The sequence below is a fragment of the Anabrus simplex genome, chromosome 1, assembly GCF_040414725.1.
Source record: "Anabrus simplex isolate iqAnaSimp1 chromosome 1, ASM4041472v1, whole genome shotgun sequence".
Classification (NCBI taxonomy): Eukaryota; Metazoa; Arthropoda; class Insecta; order Orthoptera; family Tettigoniidae; genus Anabrus; species Anabrus simplex.
Window position 1 is genome coordinate 1,674,056,589 of NC_090265.1, and position 19,626 is coordinate 1,674,076,214.

Below are 19,626 nucleotides of genomic sequence, written 5' to 3' on the forward strand. Positions count from 1 at the left end.
ATTTTTACTATGTAGTTTTTAGTGTAGCCTTTATTAATTTGTATTCTATAGATGGTGTTAATTTCTTTATTTAAATCTTCTTGCGATAGAGGGATGTTATATACTCTATTGATCATGCTGTAGAATGTAGTTCTTTTATGGGATTGAGGGTGATGCAATTTTTTTTATATATTTTTTTTTATAGTGTGATGGTTTGGGTTGGTTTTCTATAAATGCTTCTTATTACTGTAAGATCAAGAAAATGGAGCAAGTGATTATTTTCAACCTGTAATGTAAATGTAGTGTGTATGTCTATGTTTTTCAGTTAATCCAATTTTATGGAGTTATTAGTGACTTTTTGGTCTATTATAGCAAAAATACTATCGACATATCTAACCCATAACACCATTTTATGCTATTTAGTATTTTGTTCTTTTTCCCACATTGTCAATGTATATTTCGGCTAAAATCCCATAGGGGGGGCTTCCATTGGGAGTCCTTTTTGCTGAAACATATTATTATTATTATTATTATTATTATTATTATTATTATTAAGGACAGATGCTAGAATGTTCATGAATTCTTCTATTTCTTGTCTGCTTAGTTTACTTTTTTGTGTCAGATTTTCTGTGATTAATTTGGTTGTACCATTAACTGGTATCCTGGAGTACATATTTGTAATGTTGAAAGAATAAATGATGTATGAGGGTTGTAATTCAGTATTTTTTGTAGCGTTCTATAGAGTTTTTCACTAAAGTATTATTCTGGAAAGTTTAGTGTTTTTTAAGAAGCTATGTATGGATTGAGATGTTTTATATGTAGGACTATTTCCGAAGTTAACTGTTGGTCTAGTAGGAATTCTGACTTTTTTTTTTTTTTTTGTTGGGCTTTTGCTATTGGTATTCTAGGATTCATGTTAATGAGTTTCGATATGTCATCATTTAGAATGAAATTTTTCATTTCTTAGTATTTTCTGAATTATGTTAGTGGGGTTTCTATTGATTTTCAAAAAGTACCATCTGAGAAATTCATTTGTTTCCAAGTATTTGTTTTTGTGCATAATTACTGTTACATTTTCTTTGCCTGCTTTTATGACTGTTAAATAGTTATCATTAATTTTTTTTGAGGTTGTTAATTGTTGTTGTAAGAGATGAAGATGTACTGTATTTAGTATTTGAATAGTTCAGGAAGTTCTTTTTTTAAATCACATCTTGTTTCATCTTGAAAATCACATCTTGTTTCATTTTGTTTATCTGTGGATATTTTTGAAATTACTTTCTCTATTTCTGCAATATATATTATTTTTGCTTGCATGAACTTGTTTGGGACCTTTACTAAGGATTTGCAATCCTTTGTCTTCAAAATTTATGTTATTTAGGTTTTTAAGTGGTGGGTGAAGGTTTGTTCAGGTTCATTAATATAAGGTATTTGCCCTTCGTTAGGATTTTTGCTGGTTTTTCTGGATTTAACATTACTTAACCCATTTGCATAATTTGTCAAGCTGTTGTCATGCGCGGTGTTCTGGCGTATGATTCAAATGACGAACTCAGCTCGCACTGCTTCGCTTATCTTCATATATTAGATTCCAGTTACAGTGTAAGTTCTGACAATACACACTGTAAGGAACTAGAGACATGTCCTGTTGGTATACAATGCTATCTGTATTTCTGTGTGACGCTGGGATTTTTGAACAACAGTTCATTTTAATCGGTATTCAGTATTCATTATGCATTAGAAACGGCATTGCGGTAAGGATGATGAGAGTTGAAAAGTGCTTGTATGTGGCTTTTTAAATGGACCCTTTATTAAATGGCAAACGTGTATTGAACAGGTGGACTTTACACAATTAAATTCTTTTAGAATTTCATCTTAGATATTTAAAGTCAGTACGGAACCAGAATGAAGTTCATTACTTGTGTTTTAGATGATAATTATGGCAATAATGACATTTTGGAAAATGAGTCCGAGTTTGAGGGTAGTGATGAAATGAAATGGCGTATGGGTGTTAGTACCGGGAGTGTCCCGAGGACAGGGTAGTGATGGCAGCAGTGAAAGTTTCTCGAGTGCCAAGAGCATTGAAGAAAGTGAGAGTGAAAGTGCGGTGCCAGGTCCTTGGAAACGCGCATGCTGGTGACACAAAAGAACCGAAGTGGTTGGAAATTGGAGAATAAAGACAATAATCCTGATATATATTAACACATTGCGGACCGGTCCCGAGAAAACTCGTGTTTGTCTAGCCGAGCGTTGCGGACCGGTCCCGAGTTATCTCGTGTTAGCAGCAGACTGAACTTTAGTGCTATCTTTTGAGATATACGGGAACTATTTGGAGGTCAGGGGTGATAGAACTCTGTTATGTATGGTTCTACACAATCGATAGTCGCATTTCTTTTCGAGTATTCTTCATATCATAGATTTTCTTTGCATTTCCTGACAACATGTTTACAAAGTTCGAAGAGCCATGCAAGATGGCAGCGCCCAGGGATCGCACGAGTTTAGACAAAGATGAAATTATTCGCGAATTATGTGCTGATACAGGCTCCGAATATCTAAGTGATGCTGAATATTTAGAGTTCGATAATGAAATATCTTCTAACGGAAATGTTTCAAGTGATGACGATGATATATAGTCTTATCTTCAAGGCGTGAAACACTCGTAGCGCAGAACGAGTCTGATAATTGTGTTCCGGGTGTAAATATTCTAAATATTGTAAAGAATGTAGTGTTTTCTGACAACTGGATTATGGGCAACAGTGAACCTAGGCTATAGGATTTTGAAGGTGCTGCTGGTATAAAGGTATGGTCTAATGAATCTGGAAACATAGGACAAGTAGCAGGACTTATGATTGGTGAGGAATATTTTCAGTATGTAGCTGAAAAGACAAACTTATACTATGAGCAGAATTCACATCCTTATAACGTATCCCATAAACACTAAAGTGGACTAATGTCACTAGCAGGGAAATTTTAAAAAAATATTGCTCTGTGTATATTGATAGGGCAGGTGAAGAAATCATGTCTGGAAGATTACTGGCCAACCGATCTCCTAATAAAAAAACCCATATTTCCGAAAACTATGACCCGAAATAGATTTCAAGAAATACCCTGCATTTCAACATCTATTCAGGAAGGCCACTAGAAAAATACGCAGTAGTCCTTCAAAAACTAGTGAAGTTCTGAGAGTTTATTTGAATGCATGCACTCCAGCTTAGGGGTAGTTAGAAAGTGGCCGGGAACAGGGTTGTGCATGGGGTGAAGTGCACCCGGTCCGCAATGTGTTAATTTTGTGGATACAGTGGGGTTTCAGAAACATGAACAATTTAGATTCCATCCACCTTCCAAACTTGCAAGGTTTTTACCCGGATCGGCTGTATTTGAAATGATTTCAAATGAAACATTTGTTCCACAGCCAGGAGTCTAAGGAATAAAGTATGGTAAGTTATAACTTTCAGTGGCATGAATGCGAAATTTGAATGAATTATCTTCATTAGTTAGGCCTACTATTTTATGCATGTTTTTGTGTGACAGGTACACTCAAATTTACAGTGGGAAAATTAAATCTGATTCCACAGTCTACAGTGTGGTTATTTATTGTGACTGAATGGGTTAATTTCTTATCCAGTGTTTCTTGTTTTGTTATTATTAACTTTACTGGCCACATTGGACCACTTGAGTTGTTCCACGTGTACTTTTTTTTTTTTTTTTTTTGAAGTTTGTATTGTTTGGTTCTTATGATCTGCCCAGTACTTTTTCATTTGTTCCAATTGTCATTTTCTCAGTTCATCTGTATTTGCTATAGTCCTTCTATGTGCAATTTCTGCTGAAAATTTGAGAGTCTTAAGAAGGGTGTTCATTTTACTTTTGTTCTCTGCATCTGCAATCTCAAGTCCAGCTCAATCAATCAATCAATCAATCAATCAATCAATCAATCAATCAATCAATCAATCAATCAATCAATCAATCAATCAATCAATCAATCACTACTGATCTGCATTTAGGGCAATCGCCCAGTTGGCAGATTCCCTATCTGTTGTTTTCCTAGCCTTTTCTTAAATGATCGCAAAGAAATTGGAAATTATTGAACATCTGGTAAGATATTCCAATCTCTAACTCCCCTACCTATAAACAAATAGTTGCCCAAAATTTTCCCCTTCAATTCCAGCTTTATCTTCATATTGTGATCTTTCCTACTTTTAAAGACATCACTCAAACATATTAGTCTACTGGTGTCATTCCATGCCATCTCTCCACTGACTGCTCGGAACATACCACTAATAATAATTTCGTGTGGCTATTTCTAGCCGAGTGCAGCCCTTGTACGGCAGACCCTCCGATGAGGGTGGGCGGCATCTGCCATATGTAGGTAACTGCGTGTTATTGTGGTGGAGGATAGTGTTATGTGTGGTGTGTGAGTTGCAGGGATGTTGGGGACAGCACAAACGCCCAGCCCCCGGGCCATTGGAATTAACCAATTAAGGTTAAAATCCCCGACCCGGCCGGGAATCGAACCCGGGACCCTCTGAACCGAAGGCCAGTACGCTGACCATTCAGCCAACGAGTCGGACACATACCACTTATAATACCAATATAAATGGTCTGTTATTGGACATTATAAATTTTCCAGCTGACTCATTCCTGGTTGCCAGCGTTTTGCCCCCGTGTGCTAAGTTGGGCTCATCAGTTGGTACATAGCACACCCATCAAGACGCTTGGCTAGTGCGTACCGTGGAGGCCTCGGCGTGGGCTACTTGGAGCCACCGGCAGTCCCAATGCACTATGAGAGACTTTGTCTCATTACCAAAAATGATGCCTGCTTGGCCATCAGATGATATAGATGTTGATTCCCATAGGGAACCTGAAATATTTGTCTCGGGTAAGTAAATTTATAATACCAATATAAATGCTCCGTTATTGGACATTATAAATTTTCCAGCTAACTCATTCCTGGTTGCCAGCATTTTGACTCCGTGTGCAAGTTGGGCTCATCAGTTGGTACATAGCACACCCACACTGGTAACCAGGAATGAGTTAGCTGGAGAATTTATAATGTCCAATAACAGACCGTTTATATTGGTATTATAAATTTACTTGTTTGGGTCAAATATTTCAGGTTCTCTATGGGAATCAACATCTATATCATCTAATGGCCAAGCAGGCATCAATTCTTGGTAATGAGACAAAGTCTCTCATAGTACATTGGCACTGCCGGTGGCTCCAAGAAGCGCACGCAGTGGCCTCCACGGTATGCACTAGCCATGCATCTTGGTGGGTGTGCTATGTACCAATTGATGAGCCCAACTTAGCACACAGGGGCGAAACACTGGCAACCAGGAATGAGTTAGCTGGAAAATTTATAATGTCCAATAACGGACCATTTATATTGGTATTATAAATTTACTCATTCGGGACAAATACGTATTTCAGGTTTCCTATGGGAATGAACATCTTTATCACATACCACTTAATCGAGCAGCTCGTCTCCTTTCTCCCAAGTCTTCCCAGCCCAAACTTCGCAAGATTTTTGTAACGTTACTCTTTTGTCGGAAATCACCCAGAACAAATCGAGCTGCTTTTCTTTGGATTTTTTCCAGTTCTTGAATCAAGTAATCCTGGTGAGGGTCCCATACACTGGAACCATACTCTAGTTGGGGTCTTACCAGAGACTTATATGCCCTCTCCTTTACATCCTTACTACAACCCCAAAATACCCTCATACCATGTGCAGAGATCTGTACCCTTTATTAACAATTATATTTATGTGATTACCCCAGTGAAGATCTTTCCTTATATTAACACCTAGGTACTTATTACAACGATCCCCAAAAGGAACTTTCACGCCATTGACGCAGTAATTTAAACTGAGAGGAATTTTCTTATTTGTGAAACTCGCAACCTGACTTTTAACCCCGTTTATCTACATACCATTGCCTACTGTCCATCTCACAACATTATCGAGGTCATTTTGCCGTTGCTCACAATCTTGTAACTTATTTATTACTCTGTACAGAATAACATCACCTGCAAAAAGCCTTACTTCTGATTCCACTTCTTTACTCATATCATTGATATGTATAAGAAAACATAAAGGTCCAATAATACTGCCCTGAGGAATACCCCTCTTAATTATTACAGGGTCAGATAAAGCTTCGCCTACTCTAATTCTCCAAGTTGTATATTTTAGAAATATAGCCACCCATTCAGTCACTTTTTTCCTAGTCCAATAGCACTCATTTTTCCCAGTAGTCTCCCATGATCTACCCTATCAAATGCCTTGGATAAGTCAACCACAATACAGTCCATTTGACCTCCTGAATCCAATATACCTGCTATATCTTGCTGGAATCCTAAAAGTTGAGCTTCAGTGGAATAACCTTTCCTAAACCCAAACTACCTCTGGTCAAACCAGTTATTATGCTGCTTTGAGATATTTCTGAATTTCATTACTGTCTTCTTTTCCAAGGTTTCTCTTAACTAGTTTTTGTAAAAACTGATTTCCTGGCAGTTGCAAGATATGAAAGAAATAAAAGATTCTTTTCTTCGTCATGTTGCTGGTGATTTGGTCAATCTCTCGATAGATTGTTTCATTAGGAAAAATTCTCCAGAGTTCTTCAACCTTTTTTTTTTTTTTTTTTTTTTTTTTGCAAGTTCAGGTGATTCTTTTTTCAGTTTTGAGGGGGTGGTTAGTTCTTCTTTCGATTTTAATTTGGAAGAGGGTTCATGTAATGTAACTTAAAGGTTTTCATTTCTGATCTGTTTTTGACATGCTCTGTTGGTGAAAAATATCTAATTCCCTCCATGAGAACTTAGTATTTTCCATTCGGAATTGCTAAGCGGGCAATAACTCCATTGTGGAGATTTATCTCCCGTATGCAGTTATCAGACTGTGCCTCTTATAATGGGCTTCTAATAAGTTCACCTGCACACATGCGGACATCCCAACCTTTGAGTCGTCCAATAAAATGTAACGCCTGCAAGTGAACTCATTCCCCTCTCCAATGGACTGTATCGTCCTAAAAACACATGCAAGCATTTTTATTCGGCCGGGTGGCGCGACACCTATAATTTCGCGCCCAGCCGATCCGAAAAAGCAAAATTAGGCCAGACACCAAGAGGAAGTCGGCCTCCCCTAAAATGTATTACACTTGCATTGCCCAAGATGGTGACCCAGCAATTCCAGAAGATGACATCCTTAAAACAACAAACCCACAAGAGAAGTACTCTTATATTACCCAGTGGAAGAGGGCGTGTTCAACGCTCTAGATAATGGGGTATATATTCAAAGACAACCACGCCAAGTAAAAGAGACCCCACAGAAATTAATCGACCAGTTAATGAAGGAATACGCCGCTGCCACAGCCACCCCCACTACTGGCACATCACACCAACAGCAGCTGCCCTCTCCTTACACCTCTCAGACCACCACGACTACCATCACCACCACCACTACCATCACCTCTCACTCCACCTCCAACACTCCTACCACCACCACAGCTACTACCCACCCCTCTCCCATGATGGCATACCACCCCCCACCCTTCTATACCCATGGCCAGCAGGAAGAAGTAACTACGGCGCCAAATGAAGCAACTGTAACCCAAGCAGATAATACACGACCACCAGCACCAGATAATGTACGACCGCCAACCCTATCACCACCGCCCAGCCAGAACAACATATACAGCTGTGTTGCCTGTGGTGTGGAACCCAACCTGCCAACCACAGCAATCCTCCAAGAACTCCAACAAGCAGGACTCCTGGTGGAGAAAGCCATTAGGACCCGCAACGATGATGGGCCAACGTACTTAGTACGCCTGCACCTACCTACGCCTGAACACATTCAGCGGCTCATCGCCCAAGGTGTATACCTCAACGGCCGTCACGACAGGATAGAACCGTCCCGCTCCCCACCCCAAACTCCTAACCAACATAAATCACCCCGCCACCTCACACTCCCCCGGCCTGCACCCCCTCAGCAACCTCCCAGTCCACACTCCCGCTTTCCACCATTTTCACCTAGCAACTATTCACGACCCCCACCTACAAACCTCCCACCACCCCCACCTAAAAACCTCCCACCTGCAAAATTCCCACTACCCACTCCTCCATCTAGTCTCTTAAGTCTCCTACTCACCTCCCTGGTAAATTTTTCATCCCTGCATCATATCCTAGCACTTCACATTCTCCCTCAACTGCACGAAACCCCTCACTTCATCACACCGCCATACGCAACCTGGTTGTAAAATTGCGCATATATCTCTTGTAAAATCGAACATGTATCAGTTATAAAATCCATAAAGCTTTGTATATATGTACGTAACATTTCCGCAAGACATCCCATTAATAACTCCCGCCGCCGCCCCCGGCCTGGTCCCTTTTTTCGGCCTCGCCAATTCGTCAGTCCACCCCATCCCCCACCCAGTTTCTTCCCCTGCCCACCTCCGATGCTGGAAATCATATGATACCTAACATCTTCCCTCCACAATATCACAACGTCCCGGCACCTCCTAACCCGTCATCTCCACCCTAGCACCCTTCTCTAAACTTCAATTCCAGTGCACACCCTCCAAACTTAACATCCCCATAGCTCTTCACCAAATTAGCACATCGTTCTACCCACATTCTTAATTTTACACCTCACACAGTTCCTTTCACATCTCCGGCCTGGGAGACAGCGTTACTGTCTAGGGGCCCGCCCCGCCTGTTAGAGCGGGGAATGAAACACATTCTAAAAAAAAAAATTCACCTGCATACACCCCAGCGTCAGTGGGTAGGGTCTGACACATCCCACTTTGATGAGTCTAGTGTCAGACCTAAGACGAAACGCTGGTTAATAGAGCAAACGCCTGAAACGTCTTTCATCTGATCTGCTTTTCATTCTATCGAACACACAAATTCAGTATGAATATATTTATAGTGTTGGATCTTAGTTTGAAAATGCCTGTCATTGTATGCTGGAGTGGAGACAAAATAGGGCTTGATTAAGATAAGTATAAGTTCCAGATTTCAGTTACATAGGTGTTTGGTTAGAAATAAACATAATTATTTTCAGATATTGAGTGTGACTTGATAGAATATGTTCCTTGTCATTCTTTGTTTAGTAGTGTGTATTTTTATTCCTCGTTCAATTGTGTGTTTTTATATTATTATTATTATTATTATTATTATTATTATTATTATTATTATTATTATTATTATTATTACTATTATATTTGTATTGAACTTGTCCGACTCCTTAGCTGAATGGTCAGGATTGAGGTCTTAGGTTCAGAGGGTCCCGGGTTCGATTCCCGGCCAGGTTGGTAATTTTAATCGCGTTTGATTAATTCTTGTGGCTTGAGGACTGGGTGTTTGTGTTTGTTCCAACACTTTCCTCTTCATATTCAGACAACACACCACACAGCCACCCACCACAGAAACACACAATAGTGATTACATCTCTCCATATATGGTTGGCATCAGGAACAGCATCTAGTCATAAAAAGGCTAGTTCCCTATGTGCAACACAGTTCAAACCCACAACCCCACAGGTATGGGAAAAGCTGCTGTAGTAGTAGTAGTAGTAGTGTTTGACAGACTGAAAAGCTTTTTAAGTTACATGGAAGAGGGAAGTGGCTTCCGGGAAAGTTAGTTTTATAGTGCAGGACTTAGTGTCTATTGACAGGCGTTTCTTGTTGTATATTGACCAGGTTAGAAATTAGGTTTTTTTTTTTTTTTTTTTTTTTTTTTTTTTTTTTTTTTTTTTTTTTTTTTTTTTGTTAGTTCTATTTATCCATGTTTCTTTCTTGTTTAAGTGGTGTGTGATGATTTCTCGAAAGATATTTAAATTGTAGAACGGTGTTCATTTTTGGATAATTTAAGACAACTTTATTTATGCTTCTCAAAGGATACTTATTTTTATTTTTAGGAGGCTGGTGATTTGTGCACAAACTTTTTTCAAGTCAAGGGTTAAGAGAGCTAAATCGTCTGCAAATTCCAGGCAGTTTGTTATTATTGAGGGTATTGCTCCAATTTTGATTATAGATGGTTTTCCTTTCGCCAAAGTTTCATAATGTAATCGAGAGCCATATTGAAAAGCAGTGGAGATAATCCATCACCTTGTCTGAGATAAGTTTTTATTGTAAAAGATTTTGACACTTCTCGCTTGGAATTTGTGCCATTTAAAATTAGTTTGATAATTTTTATTAACTTGGGGTGAGGACCATATGATCTGAGGATTTTTGAAAGTGTGGGTCAATGGATACTGTCATATGCTTTTCTTGAAATCTATGAATGAGATAAAGGGCTGTTTTATCTGCACTTATAATATTCCATTATTAGTTTCAGGCTGAGAATTTGGTCTGGGCAACTTCTGTATGGGCAAAATTCTTCTTGATATTCTCCAAGTTGTAGTTCCCAGGGGTTTTTTGATCCTGTTGTAAATTATGCAAGAGAAAATTTTGTACATGCAATCCAGAAGGGTTATTCCTCTGTAATTATCTGGGTTGGTTTTATCTCCTTACTGGTCGAGTCCTCTGGAATTTTCTCTGTTTGCAATCGGGAGATAGTGGGTTAGAATTGCCATTGTTGGCAGCCCTGAATATGGTTTTTCGTGGTTTCCCATTTTCACACCTTTCCTATCCCATCATCGCCATAAGACCTACCTGTGTGGGTGCAACGTAAAGCAAGATAGTTTTAACACATTGGAGACTGCCATATTTGAACGTGCTATCCTCCAGAAATCGCAGGATTTTTAACATTTTAAAAGTATTTTCTCAGTTAGGTAAAGCGATGGTTGTAAAAACTGTTGGAATATTTAGAAAGACCTTACTTTTATCTTCACAAAAATATGTTTTAATTATTATAATAGTACAACGGTTTATTTTTTATACATTTATGAACACGGTATGTTTTACAAGCAAAAAAAAAAAAAAATTTGCTGTCGTCGCTATGGATACCAGTTAGGTTAATCTTTTAAAATTTTGCAGATATTGAGAACAAATCAACTAAAACATACTACTGATATATACATAGTCTAGCCTACGAGGTCAGTTGGCATGGATATAATTGTTTACAAGCAGTAATTAGCTTTAGTGTGGTAGGCCTTGAAACAATCCGGCATACACAAACCAATATCACAAATGCTGCAGAACCATCATGTATCCCTCCTAATTCTTTCTCCATTATTCTTTTGCCCTTTGTTTGAACATACTTTACAGTACCTAGATGCATACTGCTTCCCTGTGGTGGGCGGAATTCTTTCAGCAAAATGCCTCCCAGTCAGTCGTGCAGCAGTATTTGTGATATTACTCACGCTGGGTACTGGATTGTCAGTGCCTCCCATTTCCACGAACTTATTTGCTAATTTAATCATAAAGCCCTCTATATGTGCTTTCCTTGGATTTGACCGGGTTTTCTTGTAAATTATGAAGAAATTTACAATAGCCATGCCAAAAATATGGAAAAGTACTTTTTTCCACCATTTCAGTTGCTTACGTTGGAATGGATAATAATTAAGGAATTGATCCCCATGATCCACTCCAGTTTTATTTTTATTGTAATCTAATACTAGATCAGGCTTTTCTTTGTTTATGTTTCCTCCCTTTCATTTTACCTGAATACTTGTATTTTTGCTCCGTGTCTTGATGAAAGACAATAAACATCCCTTGTGTCTTTCCACTTGAGTGCAAGTAAATATTGTTTATATCTGAATAACACTTCACCCTTTCTCAATTTAGTTGTTTTGAAAATTGTCGGTAGGTTTTTCCTATTTTTTTGAACAGTGCCAACTGCCATTGTTTTTCTGCTCCACAAATGATGAAACAATGGGACACTGGTAAAGAATCTATCCATATAAATAGTGTGACCCTTGTTGAAATAAGGACCAAATAAACCAATTTATTAGTTCCTGAACCGTGTTATTTGTTCCCCCAGCCGATGCTGTATAAATTTTGCAGTTGCAAACATAACCAGATTGTGCATTACTGACATTGTAAAACTTGATGATTCCTTATTTGTTTGCCTTATTCTTTATTTAAATTAATAAACTTCATTGTTTGTCCATATTGAACCAAAATGACAACTTATATTATAATTTGGATCCACCTTTTTCAATACATAGAAATTGTTGCGTAGATTTAATTACAACATATATTTCAAACAGTACTAGTTTCGATGCCCGTCTGCATCATCATCAGCTGATAGAAGTTTGTAGAAAAATTAACAATTATATAATGTTTATCAACGTCAAAATGATTACAATTTAAAACCATATTAACATCATGAAACTGTGTTGAAAATATACTGTCTCTAAGTTAATATTTTCTACAAGTCCCAGACTTGCGAGTCTTACGCCATAAACTGATAAAAACATATGCAAACCGGTTTGCTCACTTATGATATAAAGTGGATTTAAAAGAACAACAAATTAAAATAGAATAATCTTGAATCACAATGTGCTTAATTTATCGCACTTCTTAAAACTTGACGTATCGTAGTAGAAGTAATTCAATAAAAACTACAGTGTCCCTTTAATGGAGCAATCCTAATGAGGTGTAAACACGGAAACCTACCCGGCCTCAGAAGGGACATATGCCCTCATCAACTGTCAAATTTTCAGTGGTATAGAAATTTTCTTTACATTTTCTAATAAAATGGTCATAAATCAGTCTAATCTTACGCAGGGGATCATGGTTGGGTTGACCTTTTGGAACATACGTTCGATTGTCATTCAAGTGTAAAAATTACAAAATCGCAAGATATCTATCCCTAGATAGGAGTGACCTCGGGAAAGGAGCTTGAAGAATAGGCGATTTTGCCCAATAATCTTCAACCTTGCCTGCTGCCATTTCTTGATGGATACAGTACTTCTGTATCCATCCCTTGGCACAGGCCAGAGTAAAGTGTAGCTTTCACCGAAGTCCCAGTCTCATCCATGGCTGTGACAATATGGAAGCTGCTGGGGTATGGGTGGTGCTGAGTATTGACATTCAGAGTACGACTAGTGCATCTGAGTGTTATGAAAGGTGTTGCTCATAGGGTCAGTCGTGCTGCAATAGCACTTTCTGACCCAGTGAGGAAAGCAATGGCAAACTACCTCACTCCTAGTCTTGCCTAGTACGCCTCATTTTGGTGCTGCCATTGGTTTTTGCGGTTTCCTTATAACCGCATAACCTTTGGTGGTGCTATTTGAGGATCCAACCAGCCTCTGGGCTGATGACCTAACAGACAGACAATCTTCAACCTTGGCTTCACAACCAAACATATATGAATGATTATTGCAAAGAAGTGATAAATCTCCCTCAATATAGCCTAACTGTAGTCCAGGAGCCAAAGAGAGATCTTTGCTTTATCTATTCACTGCGATTTCTTTTCTTTTTTATTGCATCGCTCGCATAACGATTTGTGTGATTTTATGTCCCTAAAAATATCTACGTTCAGATAATTACTAAAACATTCCCATGCATCACTGTTATTATCCACTGGAATTCTGACTCTACATTTTTCTTGAAATACCGGTAATTGAGGAAGATTATCGGTAGATGATCTCCGTCATCAATAGCGGGTCTCTGAACTGCATGCTTCTTCCCTTTGTTTTGATGTTTTTCCTGCAGTTCGTAACTAGACGACGGGCTTGGATCGGGTTGCTGCAGGTTGTCATCTGTACACAGGAAACAACCCATATTACTGTATTAGGGAGTCAGAATAAAACTATATTACAGAACTCACTTTGTACCTATTTGACATTAGCTAAATAATAAGTGTACTTGCCTGAAGCGTGAGAATCATCATGGTCACTTGGTATGAAATCGTAGTCATTGTCCTCCATCTCAGAACCCGAGTGTACAATAAGAACATCTTATAAATCTCATGTTTATTCCGTATTGGCTCAACACAACTAAGGTTAAGTTAAGAGTAAGTTCCCACCTTCCAATACTTATCAATTTCTATATAATAGACTTATTAATTACATAATATAATCCATATAACCTCTAGTACATGTTTCGTTCCGATATGGAACATCTTCAGCTAAAATTGGTAAAATGGCAAGACAATTAAAATACATTGATGTTAAGATGATACATAAGCTAAAAGATATGATAAAATGGCTCGAAAATTAAAACATATGATAAAGATGATGAGATAAAGTTCATTCATGTTGGTTAAAAACACAACAAGTCAGTTTTCAAGTGGCGAATTAAAAACAGCGATAAGGTTCTTCATGTTGGAGGCGTGTACATTTTGTCGATCTTGAAGATAAATTGAAGAATACAGGACTTTCTTATATGTGATTTATCGGGGAAATCTTGATAAAATAACCGTAGTTGAAGTTGAGTTTGGTAGGATTATTAAAATGTGTCTGAAACGAGAAAAGGAGAAGTGAAATAGAAAATATTTTGAGGAGAAAACCTTGTTAAAAATGTATGTTCGCGAGAAAGAAGGATAATAGAGTTGATTACCTTAAAGACAATCTTGTCGTATTTAACGTCCTCCCTTACGCCGTGTTGTTAACTGACTGAGTCCTGTGTACGTGTGTGAGGTGCTTGTGGTGGGCGGGGAGTATTGGAGGGAGAGGTAAGTGACGTGAGGAGAGCGGGTGAAGTGTTGTGTAGGGTGGAGCTTACTGAGGAGTGGTGTTGTGATAGGCTAGGGGAAACGGACGGAAAGGTAGGGGGACAATTATGTAAGGTGGAGCTGTTCGGAAGGAGGTGTGTTGGTTGTTTGTTGGGATTCTTTTTGATGGTTTTTCTGGATGAGTCTAAATTAGTAGCCTCTTCTAATAATATATTTATGTTTTCCGTAATTTCGTTAACATTCTGGTTGGGATTTCGCTTCTGATCAATTTCAATGTAGATATTTTCAAGGATATTCATTAATTTACCTTTGTTTAGCGTTTGTAGAATGGTTAAGTCCCTTTCTATCGATGTAAAATTGTGTTTATATTCGGTCATGTGAAGACTCATGGCCGAGTACTTCCTGTGTTTTTCGGCATTAATATGTTCTTGGTATCTTACTGAGAAATTGCGGCCTGTTTGTCCGATATAAGAAGTGGCACAATTTGAGCATTTAAGCCTATATATCCCGGAATTTAAATATTTGTTATTACTTGCAATGCTTTGGTGATTGAAAATTAACCGTTGATTGTTGTTATTGGTGCGGAAAGCAATATTGAAATTAAATTTCTTAAAAATGTTAGTAATCTGGTAAATATTCCCGTTATTATAAGTAAAGGTGGCGAAGTTCTTCTTTTTATGTTCTTTTACTAGCTGCGTTTGAGGTTTATTCTTCATTTTATTCACTAATCTATCTATGTAGTGTTTTGTGTATCCGTTGCTTATCGCTATTTTATAAATGAGATTAATTTCTTTTTGGAGGTCGTTTTTAGATAAGGGAATGTTGAAGGCTCTGTTTAACATGCTTAAAAAGGAACTCTTTTTATGTGCCTCAGGATGGTATGAATCTTTTCGTATGGTATTTATAGTTTGAATCGGTTTTCTAAAGATTGTAAAGGCCAACTTTTCTTCTTTCCTTTCGATTGTTAAATCAAGGAAATTTAGTTTTTTATTGTTCTCAGTTTCTAATGTAAATTTTATGAAAGGGTCCAAACTGTTGATTTGGTCTAATAAATTAGTGCTACTATTGATTTGTTCATCTATAATTGCGAAGATGTCGTCGACAAACCTTAGCCAGATAATGATGCCTATTTCATCATTTAAAATTTTATGTTTTTCTAAGTGATCTATGTATATTTCAGCAAGGATACCTGACGCTGGAGATCCCATAGGAAGACCACTTTGTTGGTATACTGTGTTATTGAAGGAAAAATAATTATTGTTAAGTGTGAATTCTAGGAGTAACATAAATTCTTCTATTTCATGGTTACTAAGTTTTCTGTGTGTCTTTAAGTTGTTCTTAATTATATTTAAAGTTTCTTTCGTGGGGATCGTAGAATACATATTAGTGACGTCGAAAGAGTTCAAGGTGAAAGATGATTTTAATTTTGTGTTCTTGATAATTTTACAAAATTCTATTGAGTTATTGATTGTGGTTCTGCTTTGGAATGTATAGTACTTCTTTAGGAAGCTATTGATAAATTTAGAGGTTTTGTAGGTGGGGCTATTTCTAAAGTTAATAATTGGTCTAATGGGTGTGTCAGGTTTATGTATCTTAGGCAAAGCCCTTGCTGTTGGTAGTCTTGGATTCATATTAATTAGGTTTGATATTTCGTTCTCATTAAGGATGAAATTAATGTTTTTAAGTATTTGTTTTAATTTTCTTTGGACAGAGTTAGTCGGATCTTTTTTAATTTTTGTGAAAGTATTATCTGAAAAAAATGCTTCGGTTTTTTCTATATATTCTTTTTTATGCATAATAACTGACACATTGCCTTTATCTGCCTTTGTGATTATAAGGTCATTATCTTTTATTTTTTGTTTTAGGCCTTTTATATCTGTAGAAGGTAAATGGGGTGTGTTAACTTTCTGATCTTTAAATAATTCTACAAGTTTCTTTTTGACTTCGAATTTAGTTTCGAGTTGTTGATCTACTGGAAGTTGAGCTATGACCTGTTCTACTTCAGCAATGGTTGTTATGTATTGCTTTTGGTTGTATGGATTAGACCAATTATGTTTGGGTCCTTTGTTGATAATCTGCAATTCTTTGTCCTCGAAAACAACGTCAGTTAGATTCTTAGTCGGGGGGTGAAAGGTTGAATTGGGTTCAATGTTAGTGGAGGATTCTTTTGACTGATTTATGTTTTTTTGATTTAGAGTAAGACCGTGAAGTTTTTTGTTCAAGATTTCTTGTTTCTTATCCAAGATATTTTGAATTTTTGTATCACCATATTTCAAAAAGGAATCCCATTCAATAGGGGCCATAAGGGAGGATTATACATAATATATAATTATAAATTTACTCATTCAGGACAAATATTTTAGGTTCCCTATGGGAATCAACATCTACATCATTTGATGGCCAGGCAGGCATCTATTTTTGGAAATGAGACATAGCTCTCACAGTGCATTGGCACTGCTGGTGGCTTCAAGTAGCCTATGCAGTGGCCTCCACGGTATGCACTAGCCTTGCGTCTTGGGTGGTGTGCTAAGTCCCAACTGACGAGCCTAACTTAGCACACGGGGGCGAAACGCAGGCAACCAAGAATGAGTTAGCTGGAAAATTTATAATGTCCAATAACGGACCATTATATTGGTCTTTAGTCCTTCCCGACTGCAGCACAGGTTAGTGTGATGCCTCACGTTTCTCCAACTGAAAATGCATACTCGGCCGACGATTTCCTTTACCAAGAAGTAGCTCTGTCACAACCACACATCCACTACCGAATGTAGATTCGGCACGCATCACCACATCCACTGTACATTATCTCGTAGAAGAATTATAGTCTAATTATTATACAGAGTTGGAATTACAAATAAACACTTAGTAGCGTCTTTTACATAACGGCCACCAGAAATTCGTAGCATCAGGGATATTTAGTGTGCTCACTCCGTAGGTAAAATATACTAGGAATCTGCACAAAGTAGCTCCCCCGCGCCGGTCCGAGTGAGAAACACACAAAATCAAGAACACAAACACAATCAGAAACAGAATCAGAGTCAGAATGAATTGCCACACACACGTACATACTTATATAGGCTTGCTGCACGTGGTTATAGCGTCAAAAAAACATAAATCAGTCAAAAGAATCCTCCACTAACATTGAACCCAATTCAACCTTTCACCCCCCGACTAAGAATCTAACTGACGTTGTTTTCGAGGACAAAGAATTGCAGATTATCAACAAAGGACCCAAACATAATTGGTCTAATCCATACAACCAAAAGCAATACATAACAACCATTGCTGAAGTAGAACAGGTCATAGCTCAACTTCCAGTAGATCAACAACTCGAAACTAAATTCGAAGTCAAAAAGAAACTTGTAGAATTATTTAAAGATCAGAAAGTTAACACACCCCATTTACCTTCTACAGATATAAAAGGCCTAAAACAAAAAATAAAAGATAATGACCTTATAATCACAAAGGCAGATAAAGGCAATGTGTCAGTTATTATGCATAAAAAAGAATATATAGAAAAAACCGAAGCATTTTTTTCAGATAATACTTTCACAAAAATTAAAAAAGATCCGACTAACTCTGTCCAAAGAAAATTAAAACAAATACTTAAAAACATTAATTTCATCCTTAATGAGAACGAAATATCAAACCTAATTAATATGAATCCAAGACTACCAACAGCAAGGGCTTTGCCTAAGATACATAAACCTGACACACCCATTAGACCAATTATTAACTTTAGAAATAGCCCCACCTACAAAACCTCTAAATTTATCAATAGCTTCCTAAAGAAGTACTATACATTCCAAAGCAGAACCACAATCAATAACTCAATAGAATTTTGTAAAATTATCAAGAACACAAAATTAAAATCATCTTTCACCTTGAACTCTTTCGACGTCACTAATATGTATTCTACGATCCCCACGAAAGAAACTTTAAATATAATTAAGAACAACTTAAAGACACACAGAAAACTTAGTAACCATGAAATAGAAGAATTTATGTTACTCCTAGAATTCACACTTAACAATAATTATTTTTCCTTCAATAACACAGTATACCAACAAAGTGGTCTTCCTATGGGATCTCCAGCGTCAGGTATCCTTGCTGAAATATACATAGATCACTTAGAAAAACATAAAATTTTAAATGATGAAATAGGCATCATTATCTGGCTAAGGTTTGTCGACGACATCTTCGCAATTATAGATGAACAAATCAATAGTAGCACTAATTTATTAGACCAAATCAACAGTTTGGACCCTTTCATAAAATTTACATTAGAAACTGAGAACAATAAAAAACTAAATTTCCTTGATTTAACAATCGAAAGGAAAGAAGAAAAGTTGGCCTTTACAATCTTTAGAAAACCGACTCAAACTATAAATACCATACGAAAAGATTCATACCATCCTGAGGCACATAAAAAGAGTTCCTTTTTAAGCATGTTAAACAGAGCCTTCAACATTCCCTTATCTAAAAACGACCTCCAAAAAGAAATTAATCTCATTTATAAAATAGCGATAAGCAACGGATACACAAAACACTACATAGATAGATTAGTGAATAAAATGAAGAATAAACCTCAAACGCAGCTAGTAAAAGAACATAAAAAGAAGAACTTCGCCACCTTTACTTATAATAACGGGAATATTTACCAGATTACTAACATTTTTAAGAAATTTAATTTCAATATTGCTTTCCGCACCAATAACAACAATCAACGGTTAATTTTCAATCACCAAAGCATTGCAAGTAATAACAAATATTTAAATTCCGGGATATATAGGCTTAAATGCTCAAATTGTGCCACTTCTTATATCGGACAAACAGGCCGCAATTTCTCAGTAAGATACCAAGAACATATTAATGCCGAAAAACACAGGAAGTACTCGGCCATGAGTCTTCACATGACCGAATATAAACACAATTTTACATCGATAGAAAGGGACTTAACCATTCTACAAACGCTAAACAAAGGTAAATTAATGAATATCCTTGAAAATATCTACATTGAAATTGATCAGAAGCGAAATCCCAACCAGAATGTTAACGAAATTACGGAAAACATAAATATATTATTAGAAGAGGCTACTA

At 37.2% G+C, this 19,626-nt stretch overlaps 1 protein-coding gene across 2 annotated transcripts in view; it reads left to right on the top strand.

Annotated features, from left to right (window-relative positions):
• LOC136858674 (serendipity locus protein H-1) overlaps positions 1-19,626 on the top strand; it is a 318,900-nt gene that overhangs the window by 89,089 nt on the left and 210,185 nt on the right. Inside the window, exon 1 of one of the 2 annotated variants that reach the window (XM_067138393.2) lies at positions 3,256-3,410. The exons of the other annotated variant lie outside the window; for it this stretch is intronic. Within the exon in view, the coding sequence (XP_066994494.2) occupies positions 3,408-3,410 (3 nt within the window). The 5' untranslated portion in view covers positions 3,256-3,407. Of the gene's footprint in view, positions 1-3,255; positions 3,411-19,626 lie in introns of those variants that run through there. 2 annotated transcript variants of the gene reach the window in all.